This window comes from Peromyscus maniculatus, chromosome 18 (genome assembly GCF_049852395.1).
Source record: "Peromyscus maniculatus bairdii isolate BWxNUB_F1_BW_parent chromosome 18, HU_Pman_BW_mat_3.1, whole genome shotgun sequence".
Taxonomy (NCBI): domain Eukaryota; kingdom Metazoa; phylum Chordata; class Mammalia; order Rodentia; family Cricetidae; genus Peromyscus; species Peromyscus maniculatus.
The window spans coordinates 47,788,192-47,812,058 of record NC_134869.1 but is presented as its reverse complement, the minus strand read 5'-3'; the positions used below and the strand labels follow the sequence as shown (position 1 = coordinate 47,812,058).

The 23,867-nt window shown below is 47.4% G+C and overlaps 1 protein-coding gene across 2 annotated transcripts in view; it reads left to right on the top strand.

The window, feature by feature from the left end:
* The window catches only part of Ppm1h (protein phosphatase, Mg2+/Mn2+ dependent 1H), a 269,105-nt gene that overhangs the window by 129,683 nt on the left and 115,555 nt on the right, over nt 1–23,867 (top strand). For both annotated transcript variants that reach the window (XM_076554165.1, XM_042263421.2), the window contains exon 4: nt 7,904–8,016. In XM_076554165.1, coding sequence (XP_076410280.1) covers nt 7,904–8,016 — 113 coding nt within the window. The remainder of the gene's footprint in view (nt 1–7,903; nt 8,017–23,867) is intronic.

Below are 23,867 nucleotides of genomic sequence, written 5' to 3'. Positions count from 1 at the left end.
GAAGTCAGGCATTCAACAAGTGAAATACAGGAGAGAGAGAGAGAGAGAGAGAGAGAGAGAGAGAGAGAGAGAGAGAGAGAGAGATGGTAGGAGGTGTGAGTAGAGCTCAGGAGAGCAGGCAGACTGAGCCATGCTCCACCGTGGAATCGCTCTAAGCTCTGAGACATGCAGGAACTCATTATCTAATTAGGGGGACAATTATTCTTCCCATCACCTTAGCATGTGACTCGGATTTCCTGGGTTTCGTCTCCTAGCCAGACGATTGACAGGCCCAGCTGGATATGGAATGTTCACCTTTGGAGCAGATCAAACAAGAGCTCTCGGGGGTGGGGGGTGGGGGGCACGGGCTAAGGAAGTTGTGTTGCGCCCCCCCTTCCCACTGTTGCCGGGGAGAAAGAGGATGTTGCCCATTCCACAGTGTCTTTAAAGGCTATTAATTCCTGTAGCAGCGTGCCATGCATATCTCAGTTATTTTGGTGTTCTAAATAATGCCAAAGGAAGTCATACAATGGATGACAGAAGTCCAACATAGATTTGGAAATCCCAGGCCGGAACAAGGGGCACCTGTCGCTAGGGCACATGGGTGGTTTTCACAAAGTGTAGACTAACAGAAGGAAAAAGAAGAAAGCGTGCTCTGAACAAGAGGTGGTGATGGAAGTTCTAGCAGGTGCTCTGTGCTCCTCGGAGACGGTGTCTGTGCATCTTGGATGTTCGGGTTGCCTACACCGTGTGAGATGGATGGGGAAGGTGACCTCCGACCCCTGGCCTGTCGTTCTGTCAGGGATGGGTTTAGCCTTACAACCCCTTTGTTGAATCCCATCTTGGATCTGACTTCCTACCGAGAAGGCCGTGTAGCCAGCTGCTCCTGTTTCCACCGTGGAAAACAAACTGTGGCCTCCTAGAAGAATCTCAGAAACTTGGCCACTGACTGCTTGGGATGAGCGTCACAACTGACCGAATAGAGGCAGAAACAATGCCAGGACCCTCAAATAATGGCCTGGAGATTACTGTCGCCTCCTATAAAATCGTTTTTCTTCCCTGCTTCTCCTGGTAGTCGGGTTTTTTGGGAGGGGACTTTCTGTCTCAAAGCAAAATTTTGGGATTTTTTTTTTCTTGGAGATTCTAAATGCAACTTTTTTTTTTTTTTTAAGATTTATTTCTTTATTATGTACACAGTGTCCTGTCTGCATGTACCCCTGCAGGCCAGAAGAGGGCACCAGATCTCATTATGAATGATTGTGAGCCACCGTGTGGTTTCTGGGAATTGAACTCAGGACCTCTGGAAGAACAGCCTGAGCTGTCTCTCCCGCCCTGAAACCAACTTTCTTCTCTCCAGTTTTAGGGGTTCAAGTCTACTTGCCAACAGTGATTTTTCTAACCGTGCTTGGCTTAGCAGCTAGCTTGTTTCCTGGCCCAAGATGATAGGTGTGAATGAGATAAATGTTCTGAGGTCTAGTTTCAACCCTTTCCCCAAAAAAGAACGTTAGGGTTGAATGGACAACACTTCAGACTCAAAGAAGAAGTTAATTCCATCAGCAGGGTAACTGTCAAAGGATCAGAAACCAAGTCAGCACTGATGAGCCTGTCAGCCTGCCGGCTACAAGATCTGAACTCAGGGTGAAGCTAAGAGAGTCTCAGAATCCTCACCTGCTTCCTTTCAGTATTGTTAGGTAGCTAGCTGGACAGGGGATATTGGGCTTCGAGGCTCTTGACGATGGACGTTCCCTCATGGCTGACTTTGGACCTCACCTGCCGTTTCCCTGGTAACCCTAGAAAGGGAAAAAATCAAGATTAGCCCCCATAGTATTTTAACTTACCATGTAAAAAAGATGCAGGTTTGTTGAGGTATGTTAAGCTCCTTCCTCGTAGCCAAAAGAGTGGAATCTGCCAGGCGGTGGCGGCGCACGCCTTTAATCCCAGAACTCGGAGGCAGAGGCAGGAGGATCTTTGTGAGTTCGAGGCCAGCCTGGTCTACAGAGCAAGTTCCGGGAAAGGCACAAAGCTACACAGAGAAACCCTGTCTCGAAAAACCAAATAAATAAATAAGTAAAATAAAAAAGAGTGGAATCCACTTCTGGCCCTGCATGGAGACGTTGACATTCTCATCTGCTCAAAACATTAGAACGTTGCCTTCCTTGTCTCCTTCCCTGAGAGTTAATTAACCTAGCTTGAGGTACCAAACACCTGCCTCACGGGAGGTAGGATTCACCTGAGGACGTGCTAAGGCCATGAAAGGAACGGTTGTCCACTTAATTAAATGATGTACTGAACGAAAACCCTTCCCCCCGTCCAGACCTTACAGAGCTTCACCATGCAACCTGCCCACTCTTCCATCTTCTTTCTCCCTCAAGCCTAAGTATGTTCCCCTGACACTCGGGGCTCCCTCAGTCTCCTCCGAAGTCCCCCTCCCCTCCTGCCATGCAGCTGTTGGCCAGCCTTCATGGCTGAACATGCCAGCCTTGGACCCTAACTCAAAAAAGCATGGATTTGGATTTCTCTCCTCTTCTTCCTCTCCTTCTTCTTCTTCTTCTTCTTCTTCTTCTTCTTCTTCTTCTTCTTCTTCTTCTTCTTCTTCTTCTCCTCCTCCTCCTCCTCCTCCTCCTCCTCCTCCTTCGTCTTCATCTTCTTCTTCCTCCTCCTCCTCCTCCTCCTCTTCTTCCTCCTCCTCTTCCTCACCTGCTAAGATTTACAGCTAGCCTGCCCTATTGTTTTTCTCTTGGAGTCTAAAAACAAATCATCCTGGAGCTTCCGTCTTCTGAATGTGTTTCTGAATTCTTTTATTGAGGAGACTGAGAACCCAGAAGGGAGCCCCTATTTTCCCACTAACAGGATGCATATAAGTTCTTGCCACAGAGAAGAATGCCCTAGAAGCTTTTTGTAAGGGAGAGAATAGCATTTAGGTTTTAGGTTTATTTATTTTTGTGTGTATGGGTGTTTTGTCTGCATGTATGTCTGTCTGTACACCACGCGTGCAGTCTCCAAAAAAGGTGTCAGATCACCCTTGGAACTGGAGTTACAGATGGTTGAAAACTACCGTGTGGATGCTGGGAATTGAACCTGGTCCTCTGGAAGAGCGGCCACTGCTCTTAACCACGGAGTCAGCTCCTCAGCCGTGAAATTGGCAATGTTTTAACTTGTAAAACAACTCTCAGTCTTCTATTACTGGCAACTGGTTGGAGGGGAAAACATACCATGACGTTATAAAGCTTGAGAATGAATGCCAAGCTTATTGCTGATTTATGAATTCTAGAATTTCAATTAGCATATTCATGGTAAGTGTATAACTTAAGCGTCTTTATTGGAGCTTGGTTTTTGTTTAGTCTTTTGTTGTTGTTGCCCCATGAAGTTCCTTTAGGAAGGGATGGGCCTGGGATTCCCCTGCCGTCAGCAGGTGGCGATATTGGACAGCTCTGGTTTTTGAAAAAAAAAAAATTTTTTTTTTTTTAAACTCCCTTCTGAAACTCCTTGCCTAGCTGGCAGATGGCCTTGTTCTCAGAATAAACCAGGATGAGACCCGGATACGAAAGCCAGGCAGAATCTTATTATTTGTGACTGACACTATTAGCAGTATGCTCAGAACCACGTTATAACCCAGCCAGGGGGAGCTGCCAGGTACATTAAAACTGCCGGGTGGTCGCTTTCTTTTGCTGACCAATAGTGTTTTCTTTTCCCAACCTGGAACTGATGAGCAACAAAGACTGAGCCTGGAGCTGCATCATCTCTGAGACTTTCAAATCAAATGACAACCCTTCTAGGCAATAAATATTTTTTTTTCTTGAAATTCTTTCCCGTCGAGGGAGTCTCGTTTTACACGTATCTCTGTATCGTCTGTGTCCACTCCTTGCAACAACAACCAAAAAAAAAAAAAAAAAAAATGCGGGTGGGGGGGCAAATAAAACCCCGTATCATGAGAATCGGCTCTTTTCTTGGAGCCGGAGATGAGCCTCATCCCAATGTGCTGTTAAAGCAGCTGCAACACAGAATAACTCGGCAGCATCGCTCCGTAGAATGTTGCCTTTGAGGGGGCAGCAGGGCACTGGACTGAGCGGATCAGCCCCTGGCTCATTCCGACGGTCCGATAGCAGCTAGACCACCCTGGGAAGGAACGGTAGTACGTAGATATTCTACCAGTAAGCTATTCTGGATGTATGTCTCAGAATTCACCGGCAGCTAAAATGGAGAGGCCGTCCTTGTGTGTTCTTGCTTAGAACACACAGCAGTCGGCAGCTTTTCTCATGATCACATTGGCTGGTTAGAAAAAAAAATACCTAAAACTCAGGGGCTTAAAAGAGTTAGACATTGTGATTTTTTTTTTATGTACACACACACACACACACACACACTCTCTCTCTCTCTCTCTCTCTCTCTCTCTCTTAAGTGTAAATGGCTTAGGGTAATTTGAAAGATTGAGGATTTTGAAGGGGAAAGGCAGTTAATTCCATGGTAAATATATCTTTATTGACTGCATTTATCATGTTTAATCTCATAGTAAAAGAGCCACCCAGATGGTCCCTTAATGTTCCTTTCAGTACAAAGATTTTCTGAATCTTTTAGAGAGGAGTAGGTGGTGTGTGTGTAGGAAAAAAATAAATGTGCTATTTTGGCTTCTAGGGAGGAGGGAAATGAGGCAATTATTTTTAGAATCTGTTCTAGTTGCACACAGTTTCAGAAGAAATAGAGGAGTGTGTGTTAATGTCAGTGAATTCTTCGGGGGGGATGGATTCTGTAGAAATATGCCTTTCAAACCCCAGTGATAGGGCTGGCGGAGAGCACACTTGTAATTACCATGTGTGCACATGTGTATTCCCCCCCCCAGATGTGGGGGATGGGGTGGTCAGAGCATACATGTGGGAGCAGGGCTTCTTGGATTAAAATATAGTTAGACTTGAGTCCACTTCTTTTTTTATAAGAAAGTAGCGTACCTTATCCAGAAGGAACTGCAGAAAAAAAAATGTACAGTTGAAATGTAAAAAAGGAAGAAGCGAAGTAAGTAGATTGTGTGTGTGTGTATGAGAGAGAGCATGCTCACCATACCGTTAATTTATATTAAGGTCTGAGCTGAATAAACTAACCAGCATGGTCCCCAGCATTAAAAGTAAACATGAAGCCTGCTGCTGTAACAGAACATCTTTTTGTTGGACACTGTCTTGATCACCCCAAGGATTAAATAATTTTAAAACCAGACATTCTTACATTAGAAACCATGATAAATAATGCCCATACCTGCGATCCAGAATAAATCCATTTGCCTCAATCCCTAGGGAATTCTTTGCCATGCATAGTTCTTTAACACGGACTCTTTGTATTATAGGGTGCCCCCCCCCCACTTTTGGATTGCAGTAATAATTCACTTAAACCTGTCAAACGCCACTCACATTCCAGGTCCTATGCAGCATGCAAACACTTGGATGCTTTAAGGAATTTTTAATCAATAGTGCCTTTCATTCAGACTTACATATTCAAGCAAATACTGGTCACAACGATGAAGGGATAGTTTCCCCAGCTAGAGCAGTGCTTTTCAATATATTAAATATTCAGTATATTAAAAACAGTAATGTTGGATGTGGACTTGGATATACCAAGGTATATACTTATTACATAGTAAATGGGCACGTACTTACTGTATCTAAAATGTACCTATGTCAACCTCTTTAGTTTTTTTGTGTGTCAAAAAATCCTAACAAATCTACCCACCAAAGGATTCTTTTTATTCTAGAAATGAAACACAAAGACCAGGCAGGGTCTCTTGATGTTTTCGCTCAGCTCTTCCCCTGAGAGAACCACCTCCCCACCCCCAGCTCCCAGGTCCCTCCTACTGTTCACCTTGACCTTCCTGCCATCTGCGGCACAGGACGTCATGACCCTTGGCTCTTGTCCACTGGCATTTAGCTGCAGCAAGGGTTCTGGTCTCACGGGTGTCTCCGTGCGCATCTGCCCTGGTAAACGTGGGATATGTGACTAGTAGCTTCCATATTTCCTGTCACAGGTAAATCGCTGAGAAGATGTTTGGAAATCCAGACACTTTTTTTTTTTTTAAGTATATTTCTCCACTTGTCCATTTAACAGACACTTAACCAGTGTTTGCCTGGCCTGATACAGATGTTGAGGATCTGAAAGAGACAGAAGTAGTCACTGCTCTCAATTGTGAACTCTGCACACGCTGGGAGGGACCCTGTGGCCGTGACTAACCTCCACCTCCACCACACCTCCTACTTTAATCCTCTTAATTGCCCTTAAGAAAATGGTTTATACGGCATTCAAGTAAGTAAGTGGAGGAGCATGGCCATGGTTGTCCAGTGCTGGAGGACTAAGCATTCTCCCTTGTTCCGTGAGGAGGCCAGGAGGAAGGAAGCAGCTAACTCCAACTCCCCATTCTGAGAGTCACCGAAGTCCCCAGGACCTCTCAGAAGAGCCAGAGCATCCGTTTCTCCCTCTTGGAACTTTTCCCCACCCTTACCCCCTCCACCTTCTCCCTCGCTCCGCCTCAACGGTGGACGACTTCCAGTGTAGAAGGAACACCTCCCTCAACTCCTGTTTCCCCGAAGACATAGATCATTTGGTTCTTTCAGTCACACAGAATTGTTCTGACGTTGTCTGTCAACAGAAATGTTGGTCTGATTGTACTTTTCCTGAGGATGCTTCATTGCAGGGCAGGTAATGCAGAGTTTGGGAAGGGAACCAGTGTGAGGGAAGAGTCCACTTGTTAGCCAGGTAAATATGGGCGGTGGCCCCACCTCTCTGCCTCCGAGCCACGTAGTTAATGATGACGGTCGTGAGGCCATAATGAGATTGCTCATGGGCAGGACTTAGCTCTACACCCCATGTAGAGAAAGTGTCTGTGGGCTGCTCCAACATTGGGAGTGTGGCTCATTGTGAACTGTGACTAATTGTGAACTGTGGCTACAGAGGTGGAAAATGTATTCGCACACATCTGTGTTGAATAGCAGACAGTTCATCTTTAAGTCATGCCTCCCTCCCTCCCTCCCTCCCTCCCTCCCTCCCTCCCTCCCTCCCTCCCTCCCTCCCCCCTCTCTCTTTTTCCAAACAAGGTTTCTCTGTGTAGTTCTGGTGCCTGTCCTGGATCTTGCTCTGTAGCCCAGGCTGGCCTCGATCTCTCAGAGATCCGCCTGGCTCTGCCTCCTGAGTGCTGGGATTAAAGGCATGCGCCGCCGCCGCCGCCGCCGCCGCCGCCGCCGCCGCCGCCGCCGCCGCCACCACCACCACCACCACCACCACCAGGCTAAATTGCCTCTTTTTATCCAGCTATAAAGGAACTATTTATCAAGGCTTCTCGTTAAAAACATAGTTTATGTCCAGGTACTTGGCGTCCCTAGCCTTATTCTGTGTCCCACATGACAAGCACCTCACACACAGACTAGATTCCCGTGAACTGTACTGTCTGTTAACTGGGATTTCCCATATTTACCTGATGTGTCCATGTGTGGTCCTTTGGTTCCAGTCTCTGGTCTGCAGTGGTCTGGTAGTTTGTGTGAGGTCCTCCAGAGAAGCCCATTAGGTCAGTGGTTCTCCACCTGTGGGTAGCAACCCCACTTGGGGTGGGGGTGGGGGGTCAGACGACCCTTTCACAGGGGTCACATATCAGATCTCCTGCATCTCAGATAGTTACATTTCAATCATAAAAGCAGCAAAATTACAGTTACGAAGTAGCAAAGAAATCGTTTCATGGCTGGGGGGTCACCGCGGCATGAGGAACTGTATTAAAGGGGCGCGACACGTCAGGAAGGTTGAGAACCACTGCCTCCCTCGGGTGGTAGGAGAGCAGATCCTGAGGATAGCCTGTCCCTTCTGGCAGCACATCCAGACTCGAGACTGTTGTGCCAGGTGGAGGGAGGAAGGCTTCCCAATGCCTGCACAGTGGCATTGACTTTCCTGTCTCCTCCAGGACCTTCAGATAGAACGGGAGAGGAGCGCCTATAATATATCCGGTGGCTGCACGGCCCTCATCGTGGTCTGCCTTCTGGGGAAGCTGTACGTGGCCAACGCAGGGGACAGCAGGTAAGCAGCCGGGCTGTCTGCTCCTCGATAACTCCGTTGCCTCTGACAAGGTCTGCCTGCTCTTTAAGAATGGGAGATTGGAAAAGAAAATGATTCTGGGTGGGATTGAATGTGAGGAAGGCAAGCTTCCTTCACCCTCACAGAAAAGCATTTGTGGTTCGTTTGGTTTTTTTCCGAGCAGGATTTCTCTGAGTAGTCCTGGCTGGCCTGGAACTCGCTCTGTAGCCCAGGCTGGCCTTGAACTCATAGATCCACCTGGTTCTGCCTCCCCAGTGCTGGGGTTAAAAGTTAGAAATGCATTTAAGAAGAATAATCAGATTACTGTTGAAAGGGCACGTGACTTGTTCATAACCGCAGCTGGTGTGTGCACACAGAGTTCATCTACACCAGGAGCGTTCAAATATGGGGGGTTTTGGGGGGGAGAGGAGGGGACCTTGGAACCTGGTTTGCATAAAAGTTTAGCAGAGTCAGGATTTCCGAGAGCAGTGAAGGAGAGGGGGGATCTGAGTGGAGTGAGGGCTTGGAGGGGTCCTGGCACATCCCCATGCGTACTGTAGCTTGGCATTTGCCTCCCCAGGAAACCAGAAGTCTCTCCTTGAATATGCATGCCTTTGTGTGTATGTGTGTGTGTGTGTGTGTCTAAGTGTCTAACCCTTGGCCCAGCATTGCCTAAGAAGAAGGTAAACTTGTTCTTTAACCCCCTTAAACAAATGGCGCTTCTTGGCCATCGATGCTTCTTCCGTGTTGGCGTGGCTGACCGTGTCACAGGCTCTTCCCCTGAAGAATGGCTGTTTTGAAAAGGACGAAAGTACTGGACTCTGCACGTGGAAGGGGGATTCCCTAGCAATGGCTGCTGTCTTGGGATTCTGTCGTTCCTAGGCCCTGGGCCACTGGTCTACACTCCTGCCTCGTCAGTCCTTCTCATATCCCCCACCCCACCCCACCCCACCCATGCCGCGACACACACACACACACACACACACACACACACACACACACACACACACACCTCTTCCCTGTCATGTGCTGACTCTGTTGCTGGTGCCTCTGTAGTTTGGAAGACTGACCCTCTTCTCTTCCATTTACAAAGAGGAGACCTAGGCGAGCGGTGTCTGTTCCTCTTCTCCCAGTAAGGCGTCTGTTCCTGACCTTTGCCCCTGAAGAATGTAGAACTCAAAAGAGAAAGGACTACCAAGGAAACAGCTCGTGGGGTTTAAAGATGAGTGCTTTGAAAGGCCCCTTTATTTTGAAAGAACGTGTGGATTTTCTGTTGGACCCACATGCTCTCTCAGGTTGCAGGGTAAAATTTTGCCCAGTAAGTGGCAGGGTCTTGAAGATACTGTGTATCCCATGGCTCCTGCTCCCCTGTGCCCAGTGAGGCTCAGCCTAGGAGAATGACACTCTCAGAAAACAAAGTCATGCTACTTTAGCCAGTCCTTGTGACAGTTCCTAGAGCTCTGTGACATCTTTCTTAGAGCCTGTTGTTAATTTTTTAATTTAACCAAGGCCCTTGTTTTTCTAAGTACCCATAAAAAATATGTTTTACATTTATTTCTAATTTTAAAAACCTAATACCAATTTTCTTAATAAAGCCGTGATGCACAGAATAAAAATTACCCTGCAACCCAGGAGCTTAAATTATATTTGTGGTACTCAGATCCCAGTGTCCAGATTCAAAGTTGGGGTTTTATAGCTAGTTGTTTGGGTTTGGTACCCACATGTGGATCATAATTCATAAAGAAACCTAGAACAATGGAAACTGGTATTTTACTAAGCTAGCCCAGTGATCATTTATAGACCACTTAAGATGTTATTTGCAGCTCTTTCCTGAATGATACATACTGATGTCATCCTAAACCATCACTGCCTACTTTACATACTAATGATATATTATGGGCATTTCAGCTTCAAAACATTGTTATTCTCAAGAAAGAACTACCAGGTAATCATCTTCGTAGCTATGAAACTGTAAGTTATCATTTGCCAACAAGGCAGTCAGGTAAACCAAGACTCAGGTTAAAAAAAAAAATTTTTTTTAATTAAAATTAAAAATAAAAAACATGTCAGAGCTGACAGAAAATTCCGACAACACAGCCCTGATTAATTAAGTGCTAATTTTTTTTTCATTGTTGGATAATAACTGTCATGTGTTTGTACTTTAAGCCTTGAGAGTTTCCAGGGTGAAAATAAACCTTTGTGGGCCTTCCCTCCCCTGTAATTACTTACAGAGTACCAATGAGATGAGAGCTTTGATTTGCTGGAGAAGCTGCCCATGGTCAAGGACTGTTTTCTGGGCCACTTATCTACATGTCGTGTGATTTTTCCCATCAGGCCATGTGTATGCTCCCGGCTTGTCTTCGGGAAACACTGTTGGTAGTGTCTGTGATTTCCCAGTGTTTGTCTCAGTAGCCATCCCCTGTGTACAGTGGCCGGTGACGTGTCCACAGAGGCCTGGTCCACGGAGGAGACAGACTTCCTTTCTCATGTTAGCTGAGCTCACCGGCCATCGAGAAACATGCAGGGACTGCATGGTACTCCATTGCTTCACTTCTCCTGGGCGCAGAGGTAGTCAACTCAACACCTCGGGATCTTAAGGGACTAGCAAGGAAGGATGCAGATGGCGGGTGGATTTCTCCCTCTAAGCAAAAATGAACGGGGAGCGTGAGAATGTCACTCAGAGCAGCGTGCAAACGATTACCCATTGTGTTAGAGTCAGCAGCTCTTCTCAGTGGTCCTGGTCTTCCGTTTAGGAAGGGGCTTCGGCTCCACCTTAGAAGATGATCTCATTTTGTTTCTAGAGAGCTCAGGCACTGAGGCAGCAGAGCCATGACTGCGTATTTCAAACAATGTCTACAGGTTTGGCAACTCCGTGAACTCGTGTAAGGAAGGCATTTAAGAATCGTTAATGTCTTGATTCCACGCTTGCAGTCATTGTAGGAACGGCGTCAGTGAGAGAGCTAAGCGCTAGGCACTTCCTTAACACTTGAACAAGGTCGTGTTTAATTCTGTCAGTAACGGAGTGAAGAGTCGGGATTGTTCATGTCAGATACATGCAGTTTATAAGAAGCAATTTCCCCAAGGTCCCCAGCCACCGAGGGGCAGAGCTGCCATGACACACCAGACTGGGGTGAGAGAACCAGGTGGTCAGGGACTACATCCATCTGTCCATCCGTGCCAAGACTCATTTTATCATCTCCAATGCAGGAATTTCTAGTTAACGTTTTTACTCCCTGTTTGCTTGTACGTGAAATACAGACACACTTTACAGTCAGTGGCATCTCAGAGTTTACCCAGAATGGATTATGGTATAAGTGAGTGGATAGCTACATTTAGGAGCTGGTTTTGTTTTTGTTTTGTTTTTTTTTTTGAGACTGAGTCTATGTAGCCCAGGCTTGCCTTGACCTCCTTCATTGTCCTGTCTCTGCTCTCTGAATACTGGGATGATGATAGTCGTGCATTTCCATCCCTAGCTCTTAGAGACTGATATAAATGGGTTGCATTTGTCTTAGTTACTTTTCTATTACTGTGAAAAAAAAAGAAAAAAACCACCATGATTGGGACAACTTCGAAAAGAGTTTATTTGGGAGGTTTTGCAGAGTTAGAGTCCGTCCGTGGCCATCATGACAGGGAGGATGGCATCAGGCAGGCATGATGCTGGAGCGGTAACTGAGAGCTCACATATTGATCTGTACCTAGGAGGCAGAGACAGCAAATTCAGATTGGTGCAAGTCTTTTGAAGACTCAAAGCCTGACCCAGTGACATATACCTCCTTCAACACAGCCACACCTCCTCATCCTTCTCAAACAGTCCCACCAACTGGGGACCAAGTATTCAAATACATGAGCCTATGGGAGCCATTCTCACTAAAAGCACCCCAGCAGTCATCAAGAAATACCACTGTGTGACCCATCCTGTTCCTTTATAGTGTAAAAAAGATGTTGTTCAAAGTGAGCACAGTCAACTTTCTAAAGGACACAGGGTTTTGAGACCATTTTAAACATTGTGTTTTTATTTTGAAGACAGTCTGCTGAAAACAGCGTCAGCTGCCTCTTGACCCTCTATGTGACCATCATATTAGGCATTGCTCCCACAAAGTCAGACTTTCATTCAGTTGTGTTTATGATTTCCTTAAAACAAGTATCTCCCAGACTTTGAAAGTGACCCCAAAGACCCCTGAGGATATGAGGTTACATGCTTAAAATTCTCCTGGAAAAGGTGGAGAGGTCAAGGGTTTATTCACTAATTAGCTCCCTGCAAGAGTGAGCGACCATTGGGCCAGGTGTATCCAACCTTGTGACCTTGTAGTGTGATGTTATCAACCTTTTGAGGACAACACAATTGTTTTTAAAAAAAAAAGTGTTTTAAGTAATTTTGTGATTTTGTGTTGGCAGCTCCTATGGCCATCCTCACCAAAGGGGCATTGTTTGGGCACGTCATTCTAACTGCACGTAGGAAGTTTGGCCAGGATGATGTCCTTGCAATTTTCCTTTCCCTCATTTTTAGTTTGCAGAATTTTCCCATTTAAGTTAAAGCTTTCTCTCTTAGGTCAGAGGTGAATTCCTATAGCAAGTCTGAACTTTCTTGAGGATAGGAGCTAGCTATTAAACAAGACTTCCATTTCTAAATTCAAAACCAATTACACATCTGTGTGTCTCTTCTCTCTGCTGATGGAAAGATAATGAAACATTATGTAATGGCCTCGGGAGACCACAAGGAACTGCTCATCCCTTTCTTATGTGGCTGCATCTCACCAGTGGCCACTGCGGTCCCCATCACAGAGCTCCTCGCTGCTCACAAGCACTTCATCTGTCCATGCCTGCCAGCGAGCTGCCCCTTTGATGGGAGCCTTTCTCTGAGTCCAGCAAATACACTTGATCTGTTTCCACTGGCTGCTTTTTGTATTATATACCTCTCATTTCCTTTGACATATACCAGGAAAAAAAAAAAAACAAAAAACAGAACCAAGGTTAAGCACCATTTTCCACTGTGGAAGTTAAATATGCAGTCTCTGCCTTTTTATCTCTTCAGTGTATTCTCTTAGCACGGCCCAAATCCTGTAGAATGGATTAGGAGGAAGAATAATCAAATCAGATGATCACAAATACACACAGAGAGGCAGACCTCCACTTTTCCTCTCACAGGCCACACACACAAAGGGTTCCCGGAGACGGACACTCTTTCCTCAACCCGTGGTTCCCCAAACCGGCAGCATTGCCTGGGCACGTGTGTAGAAGGACCTGGTCCAGCTCTGTTGTAAACATCCTGCATCAGAAGCCTCCAGGCGGGCAGCCAGTAGTCCGTGTTAGCGCGAATTCTCCACAGGATGTGGATGTGGGCTGCTCCAGGTTAAGAGTCAGGATGGGTGTGGCTGGGTGTGGTTGGCACACAGCTGTAATCCTAGCATTCGGGAGGCGGAGGCAGAAAGAACGTGTGTTCAAGAGCAGCCTGGACTACAGACAAGACCGTCTCAAGCAGAAAAAAAGAACCACTCCTCTGTAGTCTACCTGGGCATCAGAGAGAGTGGGAAAGGGGCCACTGTGTCCTCAGGGTTACAGAACGACACTGCCTCCTGACTTAAGGGTGAGGCATGGAATCTGGTCGGCACACATACAGCTCTGCCGCACATTCAGGAGAGTCGTTTGCTCTCCTCACCCCAGGGTGCTGCGACCTGAGGTAGAAGAACCATCTGTTGTCAGTTATTTTGACTCTTTACTCTTTTGGGGGGCCCCACCACCCAGCTCCAAATAAACCATCCACGGGGAGGCCTATTCTTACTTATGAAAGCTGGCCTTAGCTTGGCTTGTTTCTAGCCAGCTTTTCTTAAATTATCTCATCTACCTTTTGTCTCTGGGCTTTTACCTTTCTCTGTTCTACATACCTTTGTTTACTTCTTCCTCCGTGGCTGGCTGTGTGGTTGGATGGTTGGCCCCTGGTGTCCTCTCTCCTTCTTTTCTTGCTTCCTGATCCTCCCCTCCCAGATTTCTCCTCCTAAGTATTCTCTCTGCCTGCCAGCCCCGCCTATCCTTTCTCCTGCCTTGCTATTGGCCATTCAGCACTTTATGAGACCATCAGGTGTCTTAGGCAGGCAAAGTAACACAGCTTCACAGAGTTAAACAAATGCAGCATAAAAGACTGCGACACGTCTTTGCATCATTACAACAAATGTTCCACGGCATAAACAAATGTAACACATCTTAAAATAATATTCCACAACACACACATCTCCATCCTGTGGCTTGGGGTCTCTTTGTGACAGCCCGATATTCTAGAACATAGGCTCAGTCATCCAGAAGTGGAATTAGGATGGAAAGCCTTGTATGACCCAGCTCCTGTGTCAGCCATGATGCCCTTAGCTGGAGTGAGGCATGCCCCAAGTCATCCCTGAGAAACCACTGTTGCAGCCTGAGCTCCAACTCCCAACCAAACTGATTTTAATATTTCCCCTTTTCTTGTAACCTGCTGGGAGGCTCGGCCAGGAAGCCCCATGCGATTTGTAGAAAAGGAGTATTTGTGTGTGAAAGTGTTAGCATAAGGTTATTGAGGTTAGGTTAGTGACCATTTCTATCCCTGGCCCCCAGGGTTGGGCGGATTAGAGGCAAAGGGGAATTTTATTACAGCAAAGGATCAGGAGGTCCTATTTTTGGGCCAGGCCAGATCACACCAAGATTAACGTGAACTAGCAAGATTCTGAAGGGCAGCAGTGCCGGAGAGGATTGGTTTAATCTAACGAGGTGAAACACAACCGTAGTCAAGGTCATACGTAACTTCTGTCATCAAGAAGTCGGGGCAAAAGAATGAGAGAGGAGGAAACATCTTCTCAGTGGCTCACTTGAAAATGTCTTTGAGCAGATAGCGACTCAGTTTGGTCAACATTATGGGGTAGACACCAGAACCCAGGGCAGTCGTGGGCTTTCTCAGTCTGTATAAATAAGGTACAAAGGTCACTAGCATCGATCTATCAGGTAGGTAGTCTAAGGATGGAAATAATAGACACCAGACCTTACTGACTTAAAAATGTGGTGGCCTTGACCTTGCGGAGATCCAAGGTCTTGGGCTGAAAGAGACTGCCACATTAACATTTGGCTCCTGAGGGTTTGGGGGAGCATGTCTACCCTGTCAGATTGAAGAGGATATGAGCACAGAGACTCACTCAAGGAAGCCTGGAAGAGGCTCACAACCCTTCAGTGTGCAGTGCACTGGCTAGAATCTAGTTCCGTGCTTACACTGAGAAGACTGACAGGAAGTGGTGCCTGAATTGTGTACCTAGGCTCTGGGGCCACAGTTCTCAACCTGCGGGTCATGACATGACCCCTCTGGGGGTGAAAGAACCCTTTCATAGGGGTCACATACCAGATATCTTGCATATCAGATGTTTACTATTCATAACAGTAGCAAAATTACAGTTATGAAAGTCACAACGAAAATAATTTTATGGTCGGGAGTCACCGCAACATGAGGAACTGTATCAAAGGGGGGGCAGCATTAGGGAGGTTGAGGGCCAGTGCCCAAGGGAGTTGACTTTAGTGGACAGTTAGTAATGAGGACCACCGATGAGCCTTGAGAAGGGATTCCTAAGACGCTCGATCAGTATTGGTGCCTTTGTTCAGTTGCGATTCATTCTCTTCCTTCGTTCTGCTGGGGCTACAACTTGGGTGTCGCTTTCTAAAGTTCCAGTGCCGGTTTCCTCTCTTGTTACCTTGACTTTGTCACCGTTGAGTTTAGAAAAGATGTGGTGAGGTCAGCTTCAAACTGCCAGGGGGAGTGAAGGGAATGCGGAGTCATCACGGCGAGCACCTTCCTCTTGGGGAAGAATGTGAATGTGAAAATTCTCCAGTCAACGGCGTGCCAGGTATCTCTCTGTGAAGAAAATTCCCTGGAGAAAGCAATACTTACTCGATAGCAAAGATTACAGTCTCCAGGTCGGGTGTGACTGTGGCGGAACTTTGACATCCTTTGGTCTAAGACACATTTGTCATTGTAAGGTCAGAGAGCTGTTCAGTTCACTCATTTAGTCTTTTGTCTGCTCTCAAACTGTAATTTTTGGTACCTTTTCATAAGCTCACTGCTTCTTTTTGATGTCTCTTTAGTAGGGTTGAAATACCTACGAGGAATGGATCATTTATTAATATTCCAGACTCCAGCTAAAGTTTACTTTTAATAACGCTGGATGGTTTGCACTGGAAAGATGTCAGTGAAGGTGCTGAGTCATAAGGACCTGAATCCGATTCTCCTGAATCCACATAAAAAGCCAGGAAAGGTAGCACATACCTGTAATCACAGCATTGGGGAGGAGGTGACAGGCAGACCTTTGGGACATTTTGGCTAGATATCTAACTGAATTGACGAACTCCATGTTAAATGAGAAATGCTGTCTCTAAAAATGTGGAGAGCTATTGAGGAAGTCACTCAGTATTAAACTTTTAACCTTCACCACACACACACACACACACACACACATACACACACACACACACACACACACACACACACACACACACACACACACGAACAAAACAAAAACCGTAAACCCCATACAATTCTTTGAGCATTTATTGGGAGCCTCAACATGAAGATCAGACATAAGCTGAGCAAAATCCAACAAATAGTTACGAGCCAGGCATCTGCCGGGCACTGTGCTGGGGAACCACTGTCAGTGTATGGCTCAGGCACCCTGGATCCTGGCTTCCTGTACTGACAGTACAGGATGCAGGCAAGCATCCGTTTATGATACCGCCGTCAGCAAGTGCAGGTGTTTTCAGAGACAGAAAACGCTCTGCACCTTAGTGAAAGGAGGCTGCTTTGGGGGCAGAGGGGAGCTCTCTTTAAAAGGATAAACACTTAAGCATGTTTATCGTTTTCTTTAGTCTTGTCCCTAAAGAAGGGTATCACACCATAAACTGCTACTAAGGTCAGAATCCACTGTAACAAGTCCTGCGGACGTTCCTCTTGGCCATGTTATTCCACAGTGCTGTTGTGGTTATGAAGAGTGCTTGCAAGCTAGATCAACACTTTGGGTCATCTCGTGGTACCGATACTTTGGGGAAGCCATACTTCTTCTTGTAAATGTGACCTTCGTTGATTTGGCATCAGCAGGAAGTAGTATGTGAAGACCTTAAATGGCTGGTGGTAAGGTTTTTGATACCTGCTGAACGGTCCTTCCAGAAGGGGTGTGCTGAGAGTGGGGTTTGGAGAGGGCAGCTCCAGGGGGGATCCCCAACCTTATCCCCCAGGAGGAAGGAGCTGAGAGAAGGACTAAAGGAAGTGAGGCGCCAGCCACACCGAGCATCTGGGGAAAGAATCAGGTGACCAGAAAGAAGTGGACCAGGTTAAGACCTGTGAGTTAATGAATTAATTCCATTCCAGATGTGCTTGCGAGCCTACTACGTGTAGCCTGGAAACTAGAGATCTGAGGAATAGTGACCACAAAAGCCCTGCTCTTGTGGGGTTTACATCATCCTGAGGGAGGGAAAGGCATTGTAAATAAAATAAGGAAGGCATATAGCACATAAAATCATCTCAGCATTACATGCTAACTGGATGCATTTGAAGTGCTCATTCCAAACACCTTCTCGCTGTATGGTAAGCGTGTAGTAAATCATAGTTATGAGTAGCGATTATCAGCATACTTTCTTCTTTTGCGTCTGCTACAGATAGAAGAGTTTGCTCCTTTAATGTGTCTTAGTTTACAATAAAAGTGTGTTGTGAAGTCACATAAATTTTGCACGATAGAGGAAACGGCTTGGAATGGAAGGGCTATGTGAAGTCCTGAGCTGTTGTAGAGTGGACGTTATGGACTTTTCAGATTGCCTTTGCAGCTGCCGTGGGACTCCAGTGTAGAATATCACTCAGCCAATGTTACCGCCAAATAATAGTGCCGGACCCTAGCACTCTATTCTGGCCTTATTGGATCTGGGCAGCTTCCTGAATTCAAGTCAGACCACACTAGTGTGCATGTACTAGCACACACGCGTCTCTAGATGGTTTACAATGGTAATTTAGTGACTTGGGGGCATATTGAGCATGCTGTAATATTCTTTCCAGTTCTTGGGTTTTGTGATTTTTTTTTTTTAATCCAATGTATGTCACTAAGGAACACAGAAAGTCTTCTTTTCTGCAGAGCGCGCTTTAATCCAGACACACCCCCACCACCAGGCAGTTGACAGTCACAGAGTTTTGTGTTTAGCGTTTTGTTTTGTTTGGGGATGGGATTTGTTTGTCTTGAAAGACTTAGCTGTGGGGGTCAAGGTCACTAATTCCTAGGGAGTTCATACATGGAAGAAGCTTCCATCGCGCTGCCCAGAGCTCCCCCGTCCTCTGTTCTGTGCGCCATCGCTCAGTTCTTGCTAGACTCTTCTTTTGTCTCTTGCAATGGCGTTATCAGCCCAAAAGAAACTGCAGAGCAGTGACCCCCCCCCCCCCCGGAACTACACACACACACATGCATACACACACGCACACGCACGTGTACACACCCTGACCCAGGCTACCTCTCCTGCCTGCAAAGATTGGATCCCTGCGGCTCATTTTCACACTAGTGTTCTCCCTGTCGGCTTGTCAAGTGTGTTCTTGCTTTCCTGTGCCCAGGTTTTTGTGCCGCTCGCTTCTGGTTTAGTTTCTGTCCATTTCTTTGTTTTGTTTTTCATTTGTTTCTGGCTTCTCTGCCTTCCTCAGTTATGTTCTTCGTGATTCTGAGCAGGCAGGTCAAGTTGCCATCAATATGTCAAGGTCCTTTTTCCAAATGTATATTCGAGCCTTCGGGGTGAATAGGTCATCAGTTTAAAAAAAAAATGACTAGACTGTTAGATACTTCCTGGACTCTTTATTTGAATGGGTTTCACAGCAGAGGCCCAGGGTGGTAATGGACGGGAGCACTCGGGTCAGGCAGGTGAGAGGTCAGACTGGATTCGGGTTCTGGCCTCCTCCTCCGGCACTTGTGGCCTTTTCTCTGTGGCCTTGAACAAAATACCCAATATCTCTGCCCCTTCTTTATCAGTACCGGAAGATAACAGAGACCTTGTCTAGGGTAAGTGTATCTGAACGATCTGCTCCAGGAGAGCCGTGTTTGCATGTCGCAGTATTCTGCAAGGGCATCCCTTACCTCTCCAGACAAGCACCTGCTTCGGCCATGGCCACCAGCGAGTCTGATGCCTCTCAGAAGTGATGATGTCACACCAGGGTACCTTCTGCCGGGCCAGCAGTCTCCGCAGCAGAGGTGCAATTGCATTAAGCCAGGTGTTAATTACTGTTTTTGCAACATGACCAGCGGGCAGTCTTCCGGACCAGCCAGCATTTATTTCTGCAGGAGCTTTCAGGCTCACTACGCTGCTGCGGATATCCAGCAGTGCTTGGCAGAGAGAAATCACCCTCCTGGGTTTTCCTGACATACCCACATGTAGTGTGAGTACACAGGTACATCAAAAGGTACAGTGAGCTGTGGAGTATGTCCCAGGATAAGCCTAAAAAAAATCGGACAACAGTCTTGAAAAGACAGACAGGCTCCATCCAGCCTTCTTTCCCCTTAACGTTGGGTGTTTCCCAGGCTTCTCATCCTGCTGAATCCAGTCTCGGGGATCTGAGGACATCGTCCGGTAGTGTGACTGGTCTCAGCTCACTCTACCCATCATGTCTGTCTGTCCCCACATATCTTCATCTGCCCCTCCCAGATCCTTCACCGTTGCCTCCCCGACCTCCTTCAGCGTGGACAGTGTGACCTCTCTGCCTTCCCCCCAGCTGGTTCCCTCTGTATCCAGGGTTCTCCATCCAAGGCTGCAATCCTAGCTAAACTCTCAGGACAGGCTGCCGCCTGTCCCTTCCAGTCAGCCCCGGTTTGCTTCCTCCTCTCAGCAGCCAGGAGGTGTGGGGACCCTGAATAGCTCTTCTCCAAGTGCTTTTTCTCTTCCTCCGGGGCAGGAAGACCATCTTCCACAGCCCTGTGTACACTCAGCACATGGCTACATGGCAGTGTTTCATGCAGAGGATGTGAGCAGAGAAAACTGTGAAACCTCTTCCACACCGTGGTTTGAAGAGAGAGTGTGTGTGAGAGAGAGAGAGACACACACACACTAAATGATCTGTTCAGTTCCAAATCCCCAGTATCCAGGAAGGTGGCCTCATTTGGAAATGGGATCTTTGCAAAACCAGTTGAGGTCACCCTGGTGTAAGGTCTGCCCTAAACCCAGTAACTGTCATCTGAGTAAGATGACCATGGAAGAGACACAAGGCAAGGAACACCAACTGCCATAACGGAGAGAAGCAAGGAAGGATGCTTCCCCGGAGCCCTCGGAGACCCATGACCCTGCTGACCCCGATTCCCTCTCATCTAGTCTCCAGAACCAGGAGAGACTCAACGCCATTGATCTAAGCCACTGGGTTCTAATGATTTGTCACACGTCCCCAGGAATCTGCCACACACATCACCCTCCTCCCTGCCCTTCTGCAATTAGAAGGTGACGAACCACAGTGGTCTCAAACGTGCTCGCTGATGTGGACAGAGAGCACCTGCAGCCTCTCCCCTTCCCGGTGTGGAACAGAGCCTCCCACGGCGCCCTGTAAGCTAATCCTTACAGGAAGTAAACACCCGTGTTAAGCCATTGGACTTTTAGGGTTTTATCCATCCTAGCTACTAATGCCCTTAACTTAAGTACTACTTAAGGGCACCAAGGGTAACTACCCCTAATACACACTCAAGTCTTCTTTCTTAGAGGTAGGGTGAGATTGAGACAGGGTCTGTCTAACTCTGTAGCTCAGGCTGGCCTTGAACTGGTGGCAAACCCCCTGCCTCAGCCTTCGAGCTCTGGGATTACACCTGCCCATTGCACACACCTGCCCAATGTAGCCCACGGTTCTTCTTCAGATATTTTCTCCACATCCTATCTCTGAGCATCTCTCACAATCTCATCAGCTACCCAACTGAGTTTCCCCACGGGTCTCATCCCACAGCCATTTCCCACTCCATTGTCCTCTCTGCAAAACATCAGAAACCTTCAAGGAGGCACACGCCATAGCTGGACTCTGTCCTTGGCTTTGCCCATCCCACGGCCCCCACACCTCACCAGCTTCTGCCTGGGCACTCAGAGCAGCAGCCCTCCAGGTGTTTGTTAGACAAGGTGACTGTGAACTTGCTGCCTGGGATGTTTCTGAAGGATTGTGTTGAATGTGATGGTGTGGGGAGGATTTCCGGTCCTCCTATCCCTTTAGAAATTCCCAGATCTGTGCTGGGAGCCTCTGTTGGAGATGGCTGCAGAAGCCATAGCCCCCCGAAGGGTGCTGAAGAAGCATGGCTTCATTTTGTTGCAGCCTCCTCCTCTTAACGTGCCCGGAGGACTGCTCCCGAGTGCATGGGAGGGACAGGCTGGCAATAGAGGGTGGTGGTGGCTTTTCCATTTTGGACTCTGACTTGGTCATCTGGTGCAGAAGCGGGGTTTTTTTGTTTTGTTTTGTTTTTTGTGAACTACTACTAGAAAACCTAAGGGCATTGCAGCAAACACATGTGCCTCGCATTAACCCAGTTCCTAACTTCCTCTGCTCATTCTAGGTTCGCTCTCCACGTAACTTTATTTTTCATTTCATTGTGTGAATGAAACATTTATATAATCTCCTGTTCAGTCCCGCCCGGAACAAAGTCAGGTCTGAATAACTGAGATGCCCCGAAAGACTCACACTTAAAATGCTCAGAACTAAAGGAAAGTTTCCTTTCCCCAAATGGCACTGCTGTGTCCCCCAACATTGTTCCGGGACATGGGCTGTAATCACCACCTTCCCTCCACACTGTGACCCAACACCTAGCAAAGAAAACAAAAACAAACAGAAACTTGACAGTTTATTTTGGTTTACAATGTGGGAGGTGGGGGGAGAGGGGAAGGCGTGGTGGCTGGAGCAGACGTTTGCACAGCCCGAGAGCTTATGGTGTGCATTGTTCACACTGTGGCAGATCAGGAAACAAGAGTGCAGCCTGGAACGGGAAGTGTCTATAACCCGGAAGTCCCGCCCCCAGTGACCCATTGTCTCCAGCGGGAACCCAGGTCTCAAAGATGTTCTTCAACCTACTGAAACGGGCCATCTTGGGACCAAGCGTTCTGTACGTGAGCCTGTGGGGAGGCACATGCCACATTCAAACCGTAATACTGCCCAAACCAAAGACATGGGGTAATTTAACAATGTCTTCCTCCGCTCCCCTTCTCTCTTCCCTCCCCTTATCAGCCACAAATACTGTCCGTGGCCGGTGCGTCTTTCCAAGGCTACGTATTTTAACTTCATCTGAAGCTGTACACGTGGATCACCCATTATACCCATCTGGACAGTCCCATAGCAGATAAAAAACACAGTGGCTACAGAACAGATAGATGAGTCTTTATGGATAGAGTCTTTGGGGGTTTTTTTTTTGGAGGGAGGTGGTGCTTAGCCCGTCTTTGTGAAATGCTCTCTCCCTCCTCTGTCACTTCCTATCCTCAGTCCCAGAGCATGTGCTCAGATCTCCCAGCCCTGACCTGCCCCTTCCCACTCTGAGCTGTGCTTGTCTGTCCTTGTCCCTGAAGCGCATCTTGGGATCTTGGCTGCCTCCCCCAGTGCCATCCCAGACAGGACCACCCCCCTTCCCTGGTGCCTTCCCCGTGCCAGGTGCTCGGAGCCCGCCTCCCCTGGGTGATCGCATCCCTTTCTCACTCAGCGTAATTGGGTCTCTCTCCTTTCTCCCCTAATGGGCACCAACTCATTTGTGGCAGGAATCAAATCTCGCTTTATATCCCCTCAAAGCTCTTCCCAAAGTAGGCCGTATTCCTCTCAGAATTGCTTGTGACTGGTATTTCTCCCCGAAAAGCTTGTGAGAGTGTGGGTACCATGCCGGGCTTCTCTGTGGTCTTAAGAGAGCTTGGGCAAGTGGGTGCCCTGCGACTAGAGACAGCACTAACACTCAGAGGTGCACAAGGGCCTGTAATGTTACAAGAGATTGTAGCTGAAGTTTTCTCCAGTCCTGCCGGGCCCCAAGGAAACACAGAGACTTACATTGCTTACAAACTGCATGGCCGTGGCAGGCTTCTTGGTAACTGTTCTTCTAGCTTAAATTAACCCATTTCTATTCATCTATAAGTTGCCACGTGGCTCACCGGTATCTTAACATGTTCTCATGGTGGTGGCGCTGGCAGCGTCTCTCTGCCTCCCAGAATTCTCCTCTCTCCTTGTCCCGCCTATATTTCTTGCCTGGCTGCCGGCCAATCAGCATTTTATTTATACAGAGCGATATCCACAACAAGAGATGGTTAACTAATTGGGAGTAACCCCACCTCCAGTCTGTCCTAACATACACCCTCTCGTTTTGGACTCCAAATTCCACCTGGAATGCAATGTTTTTTGTTGCCTCTGTCACGTCCCCTTCGGCCTCGTACCATCTCTCTGCTGAACTTCAACACACACTCTGCTCTCCCTCCTCAGCTCTGTCTGGTACCAGACTGGTTTCTACCCACAACAAGGATAACCTTGGAAAAAGAGATAGTCCCCTGCCCCAAACCCTCTAGAATTGGGTTGTTGAGCTCATCTGAACTTTTTTTTTTTTTTTTTTTTTTTTTTTTTTGGTTTTTCAAGACAGGGTTTTTCTGTGTAGTTTTTGCACCTTTCCTGGATCTCACTCTGTAGACCAGGCTGGCCTCGAACTCACAGAGATCCGCCTGGCTCTTCCTCCCGAGTGCTGGGATTACAGGCGTGCGCCGCCACCACCGCCCAGCTTCATCTGAACTCTTTAAAGAACATTCAAGATCCTTCCCACTGGCCCCAGCCCTCCTCCTCCCCAGCCCCCCTCTACCCATCCTGCCCTTGAGCACAGGCTTTGCCCACCTGCTCACACACACTGGGGGTCCCC